Source organism: Heliangelus exortis, chromosome Z (genome assembly GCF_036169615.1).
Source record: "Heliangelus exortis chromosome Z, bHelExo1.hap1, whole genome shotgun sequence".
NCBI lineage: Eukaryota > Metazoa > Chordata > Aves > Apodiformes > Trochilidae > Heliangelus > Heliangelus exortis.
Genome location: NC_092454.1, coordinates 29,762,767 through 29,777,947, shown reverse-complemented (window position 1 = coordinate 29,777,947; position 15,181 = coordinate 29,762,767). Strand labels below are relative to the sequence as shown.

At 35.6% G+C, this 15,181-nt stretch overlaps 2 protein-coding genes across 17 annotated transcripts in view; both read right to left on the bottom strand.

The window, feature by feature from the left end:
• NFIL3 (nuclear factor, interleukin 3 regulated) overlaps nucleotides 1–15,181 on the bottom strand; it is a 513,505-nt gene that overhangs the window by 426,771 nt on the left and 71,553 nt on the right. The window lies entirely within an intron of this gene.
• The window catches only part of AUH (AU RNA binding methylglutaconyl-CoA hydratase), a 159,943-nt gene that overhangs the window by 111,688 nt on the left and 33,074 nt on the right, over nucleotides 1–15,181 (bottom strand). For 13 of the 16 annotated variants that reach the window (XR_011723392.1, XR_011723393.1, XM_071731445.1 and 10 more), the window contains one exon: nucleotides 11,600–11,686. The exons of the other annotated variants lie outside the window; for them this stretch is intronic. Coding sequence is in view for 11 of the 13 variants with exons in the window: in XM_071731445.1 (XP_071587546.1) it covers nucleotides 11,600–11,686 (87 nt within the window). In the remaining 2 variants the exon portion in view is untranslated. The remainder of the gene's footprint in view (nucleotides 1–11,599; nucleotides 11,687–15,181) is intronic. 16 annotated transcript variants of the gene reach the window in all.

Sequence of the window (15,181 nt, the reverse complement as noted above, 5' to 3'; positions counted from 1 at the left end):
CTCTAATCACCCTGTGGCTGAATAGGTTTGCAAGCCCTTTTCTTTAATTTCTGCTTGCTCTTGACAAAAATCTCAATAAGTAAATTCCAAAAACCCACACAGCAGAACTAGGCAAGCAATAAAGCAGGAATGCTTTAAAAAAGGCACATATACAATTAGTTATAGTTGAAATACAAATGTCTTATAATAAGCTGTGTTTCTAACATATCTGGAAGCTCTCTTAGAAGTAAACTTGTGTATTACGGATTCAATTATATTTAACCTAGCACTTACCAGAAGATATATATATATATGTATATTTTAAACTATAATCAGACAATGTATTAGTAGTACATTTTTGCAGTAAAGTTTCAAAAACAGTCAAAAATTCATGAGCCGAATGCTTGGGTGTAAAGCTTGTTGATATTTTAAACCAGCTCATGGCAGCAATATATTCTTTCTCCAGATGTTAAAAATAAATTTTGTTTTAAAGTCTCATCTACTTGAATTCAGTGACTAGTTCAACTCAGACTTAGTTGGAAATTGAAAAAGAAAAAAAAGCTGCTGCCAAAACATAAATTGAGGCATAATTTAATATTCCATCTTTTTAAAAATCTAGAATGCTAGTGTGACTAAAAATTAATAATTTAATGTATCAAATACAAATAACATTTCCTTTCTTTAGTGAACTAGTTAGTTCTTAAGTTAGTTGTGCTACCTAGCTTTTTCCTTTCTGAAAAGCAGACTTCAGGTAACTTCTTTTTAAAAAATCAATTATCAGCATGAACAAATCTGTATAAAACCAGGTAGTTTCTCAATGAGTAACAAAAAAACCACATTGAATTAAATGAAAGGCAAATCAACTTCCTTTTATGACTAACAACTAATGAAAATCCAAGTGTCTTTAAGAACAAGAATTTTCCAATGCTATTCAAGATTAAAACAAGTATTTTAAATCAAAATCCTTTGGCTGCTGGTTTCAATCACGATTTAAAGTGATTACCTGAATCAATTCCAGTGTCAAATGAGACTACTAATTACTACTACATCAAGCACTCACAGTAATTTCAGAGAGCCGAAGGTGTCCATTATATTTGCAGACTGTCACAGAAGGCATAGGAGACAGGAATAGATGGGAGTAAAATCTGCTTTCTCTATTTACTTTTTTCTTGGGATGGTAAGAAAAAAGACAATTATTTACAGCAGGGCCAGCTTGCTGACTGAAATTCATTACCTCATCACCATAACCAATCTGCCAAACAATCTTGCTTAAGGCTCATATAGGTACCATTTCTCTTAAAGGAATTTGCCTTTGCCACAGGTAAATGAAAAATAATTTGCCTGAACACAAAAATACAGGCATTTTTAACCCCTGTTTCCAACAGTTGCTGTCTGCATGTATGCTTCATTTCTCAGAGACAAACAGCATCTGGAGCTCTATTTACACAACTTTTGCAGTACTCCAAGGCTGACTACTTTCTCTACATTAAGGAACTTCTAGATTTAGTTATGGTGAAATTCAAGTAGTCTATTAAGTACAGAAAAGAAACTTATAGAACAAGAATTTAAAAATATCTGGTTTCAAGAATTACAGACAGCAGTCTGTAATTTTTTTATTTATTTGTATATAGATAGAGAAATACTAAATTCCTAATTCAGAGGGAGAAAAAGCAGTTTTATACCATATGTTAAAATCATAATTTCCAAAGATACTAATTTGAAGGGATCCCCTACATTGGAGGTGGAGGCATGTTGGAGAGTTTTTGGAAGAAAATGGACATGTGAGCTATCCTGACTATTTTGCTTTAGCCAGAGTGAGCGGAGGGCCTTGAGGCCCAGCTGCAAGGTTACTAGAAGATCAGCTATGGGCAAAAGATAAGGGAGTTGGCAGCAGAAAAGAAGAATAACAGGATGGGAAAGCATCGCATAGACAGCAAATAAAGAGTTGTATTTAACCAGTTAGATAGTGCCCTGTGGCATATGAAGAATGTGTTGTACCAATCAGCAATATGTTTATATTATGTTATCAGCCTGACTGTGTACAAAAGGGCTACTGCGACTCTCAATAAATGTCAATACTTTGATTACATTAATCTGTGTGTTGTCCACTGATCTCCCGCAGAGGCACAGTACAAAGCAAAAAAGGCAAAATACAATGTTTTTACAATTGTTCTGTGCATACAGATTCTTAAGATTAATCCTTTTGACGTGTTCTTGTGAAGTATCAGAAAAAGAAACACAGAAATAAATTAGCTACTGCTCTGCATTGTAAATTGATTTTTTCAAGTCACTAGAACTTATTACCAAGAATAAAGCTTCTTGGAATATTCATATTTTGCAGCATAAGAGACACTTGTTTGTGCTTATCTGCATAATTTTAATATACAACTGCCAAAACTGTTCAGTTCACAAGAAAAACAGAGCTGATGTTTGACAAATCATGCCCTGTAGACTTAATTGAGTTGTATGAACTCAAATTTTAAGAACAACAATTATGTACATAGACAGGCATCCAGAATTATTCTACATGGGAAGGGTCATTTGCTATTATAGAAAAAAAAAAAAAAATACACTATTTAAAGCTTTCCCAATAAGCCCAGTGGTTTTATTCTCTAGCATTGCCCATTTCTGCAACATGCAAATAACAGACACAAACGGAGCTGAGTGTTGTACTACTTTAAGTATCAGAATGGTTGAGGATGGAAGGCCACACTGCAACAACTCAGCTCAAGCAGCATAACCTTGATCATGAGCATCATCTTGCACCTGGGAACATACAGCCCAGGAGTGCAGTTCAGACTGGGATCCACTTGGCTAGAGAGCAGCTTTGTGGAAAGAGACCTGGGGGTCTTGGTGTACAACAGGCTCAAGATGAGCAAACAGTGTGCTGCAGCAGCAAAGAAAGCCAACAGGATGCTAGGTTGCATCAACAAGGGTATCACCAGCAGAGATAGAGAAATCATCATCATCCCATTTTACTAGATGCCTTTCAGACTGCACCTGGAGTACTGCATCCAGTTTTGGTATCCACTCTACAAAAAGGATATGGACAGGCTGGAGAGGATCCAGAGAAGAGCCTCAAGGATGATGAGAGGACTAGAGCACCTGCCATACAAGGAGAGGCTGAGAAAACTCGATTTATTCAGCCTTGAGAAGAGAGGCTTAGGGAGATCTTATTACAACGTTCCAGTACTTAAAGGGGGGGCTACAAAGATGTAGACTCCCTATTTACAAGGAGCCACATGACAAGACAAGCAGCAATGGGCACAAGTTGCTCCTGGGGAGATCCTGATTGAATACAAGAGGAAATTTTTTTCACTATGAGGACAGTCAGACATTGGAATGGTCTCCCAGGGGAAGTAGCAGATTTCCCCACTTTGGAAAGTTTTATGACAAGTCTCAGTTTGATGGGGTGCTGAGACATATTATATAAACAATAATATTAGAAGGGTTGGACCAGATGAGACCTTCCAGTAGCTCCATCACTCTCTTGTACTGGAGACCCCAGAGCTGGGCACAGTACTCCAGCAGTGGCCTCACCAGTGCTGAGGAGACTGTTACCTACTGGCAACACTCCTTCTCAGGTAGATCAAGATACCATGAGGTTTCTTTGTCACAAGGGTACAGTGCTGTCTCATGTTCCCCTTGCTATCCACCAGGATCCATTGGGTATGCACTACAAAGTTGCTTTCCAGATCATTAGCTCCCAGAAGGTATTGCTGCACAGGGTTACATCTTCCCAGGTGCATGACTTCCCAGTTTCCTTTGTTATAATTTAATGAGGTTCATGTCAGTCTATCTCTCCAGCTCACTGAGATCCTTCTGAATGATGGCACAAACTGCTGGTGCATCAGCCGCTCCTTTGGCTTTTTACATCATCAGCAAACTTGCTGTCCCATCATTCAGATCATTAATGAAGATGAATAGGACTGAACCTAATATTGGCCCCTGGGTTACACACCACTGTCTAGGGGCCTCCAAGTAGATGTCATGCTGCTGGTTACCAGCCTCTGGACCCATCCATTCTGACAATTTTCAAACCACTTTGCTCATCTAGTCCATACTCAGAACTTATGCTATGAGACTCTTAGATGAGATAGTAAAAAAAAGCCTTAGTGAACTCAAGGTAGGCAGCACACCTACTACTTGTCCCTCATCCACAAAACGAGTCCTTACATCACAGGTTATGAGGCTTACTAAGCATGACTTCCCCTTTGTGACCCTATGCTGACTACACCTGATTACTTTCTTGTTCTTCATCTGTACAAAAGTAGTTTCCAGGTATAGCCATAATACCTGGAATTAATATAACTGGGAATTGAGTCCTAAAATAATTTGATTTTAAAATAATTAGGTTCATACCTAAATATTCATATCTTGTAACTCAGAATAAGACTTCTCTTCCACCTGTTCACTACCAGATTTTTCAACTTAGTGATGTTGCTCTTGAATAAAAAATTAACATTTTTTTCTTTAAAAAATAAAAGAACACTAATTATGCACCTTATATGGCAAGCAGAGGCAGTCCCTGGGTAAATATGATAGCTGAAGTATTCTTTATATTAGGAACAAATTAATCACAGTATTACAATTAATTACAAAATTAGTAACATTAAGATGGCATACAAGCTTTGCAGTTAGGCAGCTATGTTAGTTGTTTTTCAAGCATTTAACTTGCCTTCTAAAATCTAAAATCATGTCAGTAACTACAATAGTTTGCTTCCATTTCAATTGCAAGCACTGCCACCACAGCCCTTTCTATGGGGAAAAAAGTCACTGAAACCAAATGCTTGATCAAGAGGTTTCATCCACTGTAGAGCGCTAGGAAAACAAATCAGTGTATGCAGCAACATACAAAAGTAGCTATTTCTGTCTACAAAAGTAGACAGAAAACTGTCAAACTTTTCTGCATGAACTTGGAAGCAAAGAAGATATGTCAAATTGTTTTTGTAGAAGGCAACTAATTAAACGCTACAAAATTTTACCTGTCAGAATGGTAAAAAAACAATGAAAAAGTGGTTACTAAAAATAACGTATCTTTACATATGCATTAGAAGTATCTCCAACTGCAAAAACATGACCACACGTTTAACTCAGATCTGCAAGTGCACTTGGATATACACAGTTCTTTACCATACATTTGCTAGCTACAACTGTGAAGGCGTTTTAGCTACCCTCTAATTCCTGTGCTTTAGATAAGAAGCTTAATCACCTGCTAATGTTATAGATTTACTTGAACATTTTTATCTTTGCCTTAATACCTTCGAAGTTCAGCCAAACAATTGGCAGGAAGAATGGAGTGCATAATAAAAAATTTATTTTAGTACTTGTAAAGACATTTTTGCTTTTTAATGACAATTGCTACTGCACACTGCTTATGGTTGATTAGTAAGCAAAACATATTGGTAAAGTTTCTCTTCCCTTCATTAGAATACCCCAAGGGTTTTCTTAAGGCATCTCCCTCAATACCATTAATTTCCCAGTTTCCTCGAGTACTCAGTCTCTTATAAATGACCTATAAAAATATTTCTAATTGACAAGAAAACACTTAATATTCTTACTTCTAGAATTTTCAATTTGGCACCTTATTATTGACAGGTAATCGGGACAGCATGCTTTATATCCTTAATAACAGGACCAAGAGTGGAAAACTAAAAAGTGGAAATTAAAATGGGAATTAAAAATGGAAATTAGAAAGTGCTTTAATAAAGCCCTTTAGCTACAGTCTTATATATAAAATACTTATAAAATATATAAAATACTTTGAATATTTCATTCATCTTCAGTTAAAAAGAGATTCCCCCGTTTTTACTTACTAATGCTTCTTTTTGTAGTCTTAGTCTGCCCTCAGTAAAATAATAATTAAATCCTACATGACAAGTATCTACTTGCTGTTCAAATGAAGAAAAACTTCAGCTAGAAGAAAAATGAAAACTATTCTGTACATTTCTTATCTTTACCCTTATGTACACTTAAAAATTTATAACTCACACAAACAGCACAGCACATATTCAAGCACTGAATTTACGAAACAAAAGGATAATGGCCAGGATAAAAGATTTCAGTTACATGGATACATTCTACTTAGCCATTTTTTTTTCTTTTTTTAGAGATCACACGAAATAAAATTCTAGTAACAGAAGAACTATAATCTCTAACAGTTACAAGAAACCAATGCGACAAGTTTTGTGGGTTCTGTGTGTATGAAGACATCACATTCTCACTACCAGTACCAGTACATCACTACCAGTACCATTCTTATTTTACATAACATAAAGTACATCTCCCACACTGTATCTGCTTTAGCTGAACATTTCTAGAAACCTTCTCCTTTATATATTTTTAGCAGTTCTCCATAAAACTACATTCCCCAGTCTAGTGCTAAAATTATCTTTATTTCTAACCCATCTTAGTATGCTAAGTAATAGTTTCAGATATCTCATTCATTGAACAATACAGAGGAAAAATTGCCTAACGTTTTACTGTAAGCATAATTTTTTATTTTTTTTTTTTAAATCAACAGGCTCCGTAATAGAAACATAGCAGCACATACCTAGCCAAAGGCTATGTTCAATACCAGGTTTGAATATGGTATTCTGAAGTCAAAGCCTAATGCTGTGCCCATGCTATAAGCCCGGAATTTATTAGACAGAAGAGCAGCATAAGATTTTCCTTACCATGCCAGTAGTTGCTTCCTTTTGAATACCAACTGGTTCTAGGAATGGAGCCAGAGACTGAGACAGGCAAAGCGAAAGAGCTAATAAACTATGCCTCCCCATTCAGTGACTGAAACACCCCATTTCAAACCCGAGCAGGGCAAGAAAATGGCAGTTTCCTAACACTTAAATTTATACAGTGTAGCTCCCTAGAGAGGGAACAGAAGCTTTGGATAGAAAGTCACACTGAAACCCTGCTTTAACAGCCAATGTGCAAACCAGCTATGATGGTCTCAATATATGATGTGAGCAAGTGGTACCCTTCTTTTGGTAGTCACCTTTTGTGACTGTACCAAAAGCAAACTTTCCAGAAAAAGTGAACTTTTCAGAAAAGAGACTGGTCTCCTGAAGGATGAGCTATAGCACTAGGGAAATTTAAGTTTGGTGATGACTGAGAGAAGCCAGAAGGGCAGAAAATTGCTAAAAATTTATCTGTGAACAGAGAGCTGTATCTCCTTTGACTGAAATAAAAAGCACACAAAAGCTTTCCTTCAGGGTGTTCTCATTCAAATTATGTCAAAACTAATCACATCTGTAAGAATTATGCCTAAACAAAGTTAGTAAATATTACACTGAGATTTTATCAAAACTAACCAGATGTCTTAAAAAAAGAACTCTGAGATTGGTTAAAATGCAAAGCGTCCAAAAGAAAACAGGTAAAATTAGTATTTTATAAAAAAGTTCTTCCTTAGCTTAGTTCAGATCTCGGTGCTGTCAGGCCATGAGCAAGGTATTTTGTCCAAAATATGATCTAAAAATCAAGCCTGGGCACACTTAAACTTTGATTTCAAAAAGCAGCCAACAAACTCATTCATCAAGATTTTTTGTCCCATTTGCAGTATTTAGGTACTTCGGCCTATGGTCTTTGGAAGAGCTTTACTAATCAGTGGTGTTTCTCACTTAGACATTGGGGCCAAACAGCACTCTGAGTAATTACAAGTACTTTCCAGCTTCAGTTTGTTTCTGCAGCTTCACCTTTTCTTTCATTTAACAAAAAAGGTGCGTTTCTAGAGGAGAGTGGTTACTGCATTCAGCTCCATAAGTAGTCTCAGTTATTTTGCAACTGAAATTCCAGCAGATACACATTAATATAATAGCAATATGGACTTAATAGGAGTCACAAGATCTGACCCATAATGATGGGTTTTTCTTTTCCCCAAATTTGGGTAAAAAAAAAAAAAAAAAGAAGGAAAAAGGGTTTCTGGGCTTCAGTGTAATTTGATTATTTGATTTCATCTAGTCAGGCCTGTTCTGTAGTGCATGTTTACATGAGACCTCGCAATGCTTTTTTCTCTTCAGGTTTTTTGAAGTTAAAGCCAGCCCTACATTAGTAATGAAGAGCCCCAAGGCAGAATATAGAAATGGACAAGTACTCTTATAATTCCTAATATTAAGAAAATTCAAACAAACCCTCACTATTCCAGTATAATTTTAGCAAATGCAGAGGTTGTTTTGATTTTTTCCCCCACAATGTCAATCTCTAAGCACTGCAACTAATCACTTACCACAATTTTCTTAGCTCTTTTTAAAAGTGCTTATATTTATATCAAGTGATATTTACTGCAGTTTTAATATTCACCCAAATTTACCAAGAAGTTACAAATTAATCCCGTAAGACCAAATGCACTATGCTTTAAAATTCCAGAACACTCTTTTGCAGCCGTACTCCAAAATGGTACTACGCCTTTTTACAAAACCACTGGAGTAAGTATTTTAGATGTAATGAAATTGACAGGAACTAAAGAAAAGTCAGGGCATGTCCATTCTGATAATTTAGGTTTACCTACTTCTCCAAGATGTTTAATTAACCTTCTGTGTGTTTTATCTACAAAGATAACTTAATGGTCTTCTCTCTGAAAATACTATTAAAAAGAATCATAGAATTACAGAATATGCAGAGTTGGAAGGGACTCATCAGGATCATTAAGTCCAACTCCTGTCCCTGTGTAGGGCACCCGCAGCACCACACCATGTGCCTGAGAGCATCATCCAAACGCTTCTTGAACTCAGGCAGGGTTGGTGCTGTGACCACTTCCCTGAGGAGTCTGCTCCATTGCTCAGCTGCCCTCTGGGTGAAAAACCTTTTCCAATATCTAACCTACATCTCCCCTGATTCAGCTTCCTAACATTTCCCCAAGTCTTGTCTTCAGTCACAGGAGTGAAGAAATTAGTTCCAGTCTCATCTACCCCCCTCATGAGGAAGCCATGGACTGCAATGAGGTCACCCCTCAGCCTCCCTTTCTCCAAATCAACCTCCTTTTCTCCAAAAAGAAGAATCTGCTTACTAGGTCACACATTTGAACACAAACACATTTATCAACACATGACCTATTTTTGAAAAGCAGAAAGTAGAACATATTTTAAATGAGATTACACCATTAAACTTGAACAAAAGAGCAAAACAGGAGACTGGAAATATTGTTCTCTGGCTATATAGCAGTGGCAAATAATAATTTGAAAACTGTCTACCCTCTTCAGGTGTCTCACAAAATTCTGCTTGCTGCTGTGCTGGAAAAATATCATTATTTTCAATATACAGATTCATTACAGTAATCAAAGGCAAATACAATGTCCTACTTAGTCTACAAAAATTACTTTCTGTAATATTTCTTCAGAAGAAAAAAAGAGCTGAGAATCTCTGATTTGCTACAAAATTAATGTTCACTTCTATTTGTAAGGGCACCAAACAACATGACACCTTGTGCACTCTAACCTAATCTAATCTAATCAAATCTCATTTATAATATCCACTTTTTTGTATTTACTTGGAGTTCCTGATGCAGGGAATGCTCTGCAAAGGCTATTGAGAAAAATGTTAGAAGCATCATACAAATACATCCACTGTTGACATAACATGTTCAAAACCAGTAATGCTTTGCTTATGTATACAGTGAGAATATATCACGTGACTGAAAAACAAAAGCTACTTATGTCATATGCACATCCAAAAATACATGATATGAAAACTGACCAAAAAACATTATACACAATACCTCAATATTCTTCTCTAATCCTGTAATATAGGATTTAAAAAATGACCTGGGAGATGGCCAAATATCAAGTAACCATTAAAGAACCTTGTAGCGACTCTTTTATTTAGTATTTTAAAGTAAAAACAGCAAAACAAGGGGGAGGGAGAAGCAAGGAATAAGAGAAGGAGGGAGGGAGAAGGAGGATAAAGAAGGAAAGAAAGGAGAAGGAAAAGAGACACTCAATGAACCTAGGCAAAGGTTTTGCTACAGTATCAGACAAGGGCTGCCTTCAAACTCTTCCTCTTTTCCAAACTGCAACATGTCTAATAGCTGTCACTATATTCCCTCACAAAATTTCCTACTTTGGTACTCCAGTGACCTGGATTCTCAAATATAAATTCCATCTACTCACAATTTCATGTTTCTTACTTGAGAAATGAATGAATGAATGTACTCATAATGGTTTCCTGAATTTCAAGTAATTCACTGTTAGCACAACGATCCACTGTAAACCTTTTATATAACTGAAAATTTGCTTACACATTCAGTAGTTAAATACTCTCACAGGAACCTTAATGAAGTTAAAGACAAACATTTGTCTTAAAGTCTCTTCAACTCTGAAGTAAAACAAAGCATCATAAATCATAGAATGTATTTTCCAGTCATTCAGTGCAGAATGCCAAATCCAAATACTGCTTCAAACTTTAGAAATTTTCTCACTTAGAAAATTAAAAATAATCCAATGTCATGAAAACTTTCTATATATATACATATATATAACAGGAAAATCTTAAAAACAGATTCTCCTGTTTAAACATTATTAGCAGCTCAGAAATTATTACCACTAACTTCAGTCCAAGAAAGGCTGAAAAAATATCAATTAGAGCTAAGGAAGCCTCCCCAAAATCATAAAAAGTACCTAAGCAGAATAATTTGTCTCTTGCTCAGCATGCCCATAAAAGGACAAATACCAGCATACAGTATCAGCTGCAGTGAATTAATGATCTGTTCACTTTTGGTATTGTACTGCTTGTACATATTTAAAGAGCCTGGAGGATCTGCTTCACTTCAAAGACAAGATATTAATTCAAAGTTACAAGTATCTTTATGAAGTAGCTGAACAAAGACACATTGCCACTTAGCTGCAAAACCATAATAGTTTCCATTCATAACATTCTGCCAAACCAAGATCTCACCCAATGTTATTTAGGAAATACATCTAAAACCATTCTCTGTTAAATGATTTATTCCTCAGAGTTTTGAGCCAAAATTTCAAGTGACAAAACATGTTGCATACATAAATCAAATGTGTAAAATTAATAGCTTCAAAATTTGTACACTTGACTTTTTTTGACAAAATGCCCTGTTGAAAAACAATTATATTAAAACTGATCAGCAGAGACATAGAAACATAATGATTTGATCCTGAATTCATGATATCAAATTTAAAGAAATTACTTAACAACTGGTAAATTAATTAAAATCCCCAACTATTAACAGTTTTACTATAACAGAAGAAGTGCATACTAAACAAAATTTTAGAAGGCTTTAGTAGCAAGCTTTTCATCAACAGCTGGTGTGTCATGTGTTTCTAAAATGTATTAAAGAATGTATTAATTACACCAAGCAACAAGAATGCAATAGTAAAAATTAAATTTAATTACTAGGATGTCACAAAACAATCTATCCTTTATGAAAACAACAGGGCAAATCACTTCCCTTGCACTTGAGATGTAGCTTTTTCTAGCATCCTAAAAAAAATTGCAACTTGATTAGCAACATTTTCAAAGTAGTCACTTGTATTATAGGTATAAAGAGTTGTAGGTATTCTACTACCTGTCAAGTATTACCTATGCAAGTTTGTTATTCCTCTTACTTAACTGTTGTCAGGTTACATTTAAAATAACATTGTTGAAGGGAGAGGATACATACCCATTTCATTAATAGTTGCTCTTGCTTTTGAGACAAAAGAACTAACTTCACTTGAGTGCATTTTTGCTCTTTCTTTTAGGTCAGCACCTGTAAGTGACATTTCACATACATGTTAGCAAGCTCTACACACTACTGTAAATACATTTTCAAAAGTAAAATATTCCTGTATTCAAAAAAACATTTAAGTCTACTTTGAAATAAGGACAGTTTCAGGTGGTCACACTTCCACAGATTTCAAGGAACATATAGACTGTTTTGTCAAAGAAAAACAAAAAAACAAACAATGAAAAAATTGTATTACCCACCACCAGATTTTCAGCAGGTATATTCTTCCCAGTGACACTTCTTCTTCTCATATTAAAATAGTTTATCAAAATTATTTATGCAAATACTTCATACTTTTATTTTCCTGACTGTGTCACAAAGTCAAATAAATATGTTTATTTACTATTTTGCCCTTGTTATTCTTTTATTGGTAGATCATAAAATACCTACAGTACATGTTCTTATATTAACAGACAATATTTATCTAAATAATTTTACAGCAGACCTAGTACCGTTTTTTTAGCTCACTTTAATGAAATGTCTTTTTGAGGAAGTTACATACCATGTTTTTTTAATATTCTTAAAAAATCCTAAAAAATGAAATTTTTAATGTTTCTTCATTAATGTAAGCAAATCATCTGCTCAGAAAGCTGGTATGAGAGATGGTTAAAAAAACATGTTTTTAAAAATTCCCGATATGCAAACCTGACGTTTTCTCTCATGAATGTGTAAAGAAAAAGAGAAACAGGCAGTAGTAGTAATAGTAATGGTCAAATATAGAGTAAGACAGGAATTTCATCTTTCTTATAAAGGAAGAAAACATGAAAAAGAAAAAATCTGGATACACACATTTTTCTCCAAAGAAGTACAACATTACCACCGCAACTTCAGAGTGCATTTTTTCCATTTGGTAAAAAAAAAAAAACAAAAAAACCTTATTAAATTAGACTCTTGGCATATGTCTGCAAAGACTAAACAAGGCGTGTATGTAACTAACGCAAGAAACAGTGATGTGTTTCTCTGCCCTGAGAATCAAAATACTATCCACTCAGGAAAATGCATCAGATTCAGATTAAGACTTTAACTGAATTTTGAAGCAACGAGTCATAGGCTCTCCCTTTTACCTTTGTGGACTCAACTCCCTGCTACACTCCTTGGCCCTCTTCATCAAACACAGTTTTATATACAATTTTGTTGACAGCATTAGCTTAAATTCTGTATCTCAATCTGATAAACATCTTCTGACAGACATCTAGCTGCTGTTTCAAGGTAACGTGCCCATTAAAGCAGCTCTGCATCCCCTTTTCTAATTCTCCACATTTCACAAAGACTTTTGTTCTCCTATGTATGGCAATATAAAAACAATGAAGCACCAGTCCTGACTGCATCTGCATGCTTCCCACCAAGTAATGTCAAGTTTAATTTGCACTGTAAGACACTTTGTCAAAAGCTTCCAACCAGCCTTCCAGGATATGCAGCAACTGAGGAGAGTATGACAGGCCAGATCAGCAGGCTGTATAAAACAGGAATTACTGAGGTCAAATATTCACTGCAACAAAATTGCAATGACTACCTTAGTAATTAATAAATGTATACAGAAATATTGTCAGGAACCTAAAAAACAAGATTTGCATTTGAAAAAAGGGATAGAACCATAAATCATATAGAACTGCAAACAACTTTCAAAATGCGTTCATGTATAGGGTTCTGTAGCTTAAAAGGAGCTTTATAAAACTTCATGACAAAATCCGATTTAAAAGTTGTATCAGCAAGTGTGCAAATGAAAAAACATCACTTCTCTGGTATTACTTAATGTCTAGACCTATCTTCTACACCTCTGACCAAGCCATTGCCTATATAAGAAGAGTAAGAAACTATGTGCTTTATGAATAAGAAAACTATGGTTGGACAATCTGACTGAAAACTTCCACACATTGGAATCCTGCTCCCTGGGCACACCCTTGAAAAGTATGCAAAGAAAACTTAAGCGGCACTGAACCTAAAAAATACCTATAGCATTACTGTTAAGAAACACTAAGATAAGACTAAAGCAATTTTCAGGTTTTGATTTACTGAGATTTGTTCATGAAAAGACATGGACTCAACCACCCCAAGCCCCCAACCCTTACAAAAAAAGAAAAAAATGCAGACTTCTTAATTTTGAATATGTGTTTCTTTAAAGATATTGACAAAAAATTATTATATGTTAAACAAAAAGTTCTGTGAGAATGGATTAAAGGGTAGCTGCCAATTTAAAATTCATTATTTTAAGTACTGCAAAAAATTTTCTAGGACAATAGTTGATCTTAGTGCCTTGACCAACTTCTGCAGTTCTACATTTCCCTTTTTAAGTATTTCTCCATCTTAACTGACAAGGAAAATGAAAAAGTTCTTTTCCTAACCCCTTCCTGTTTTAGCCCTCCAAAACATAACAATAGTAACTGAGGCTTTTTCAGAGACTTTTAGGCAGAAGCCACTTAATGCACTCCAACAGAAAGTGCACTCACTTTCTGTTCACAGGAGATGGAACTGCCATTGACTTAATACTTTTGTTCCTATGATTCAACAACTGATCAAAGAGTTCTTGAAGAACTCCTTGACCCATGTAGCAAAGAACTACTCTTATGTTTCTTCGAAATCTGCTCTCAAGTCAGAAGTAGGAAAGGTTAAGCTTCTGAAGACAATCATGAAGGACAGTCAAGGTTCAACCAGACACTTCTGATCTCTGAGCTACTGAAATCAGATGCTTCACCTCAAGTTTCCAACTGAAAAGTGTCTGAAAATAGTATTTACTCAACTGTTGAGAGCAACAAAGTAGCTAAGCTTTTCAAACCACAAAAACGGCCACAGAAAGAAGCTCTGCAACTTTCCCACGGGCCACTGCTGAAATCTGTGGACACATTTGGCCTATCAGCTTTCCCACATCCATTCGGAACACTGTAGGTCCATGACTCTACACCACCCTGAATGCACAGCACTATAGCCTTTCTACCCAAAAATATAAGGAAGGAGGAAACTTGAACTAGCAGTAAACTGAGGCAACTTAACTGTTGCAGATTTGATTGTACACTGAAATTATCTCCCTACAACCATCCGTTTTGTACTGAAGCATACATAAGCCATTGTTTTCTCCCTATTAAGCTTTCTGACATCTTGATGTTTTGTCCCACTAATTGATTCTCATCTGATCAGAACCAGAGGAAAACCTAATCAAAACTAACTGTAATTCTGTGGGTCACACGTCCCATTTCTCAGTGCTCTTCTTTCAGCACTTTTTGGACTCCCTTTCAAAGACTATGGAGTGCCATTTTCAAATTACTAAATGTTAGTACAGGACAAAAAAGAAGTCCAGCAATGGCAGACTACATTAACAGTGTAATCAGCCACTTGCTTCTACAGCTGTATTAGGACTGAGATAGGGATTCACTCTCCACATGTAAAGAAACTCAATCAGCTTCATTCACAGAAGCATCACTTCCAAATTTACGAAGCAAGCTACTTGAAGAGAACCTCCCTGCAGTTTTTCAATGAACACTC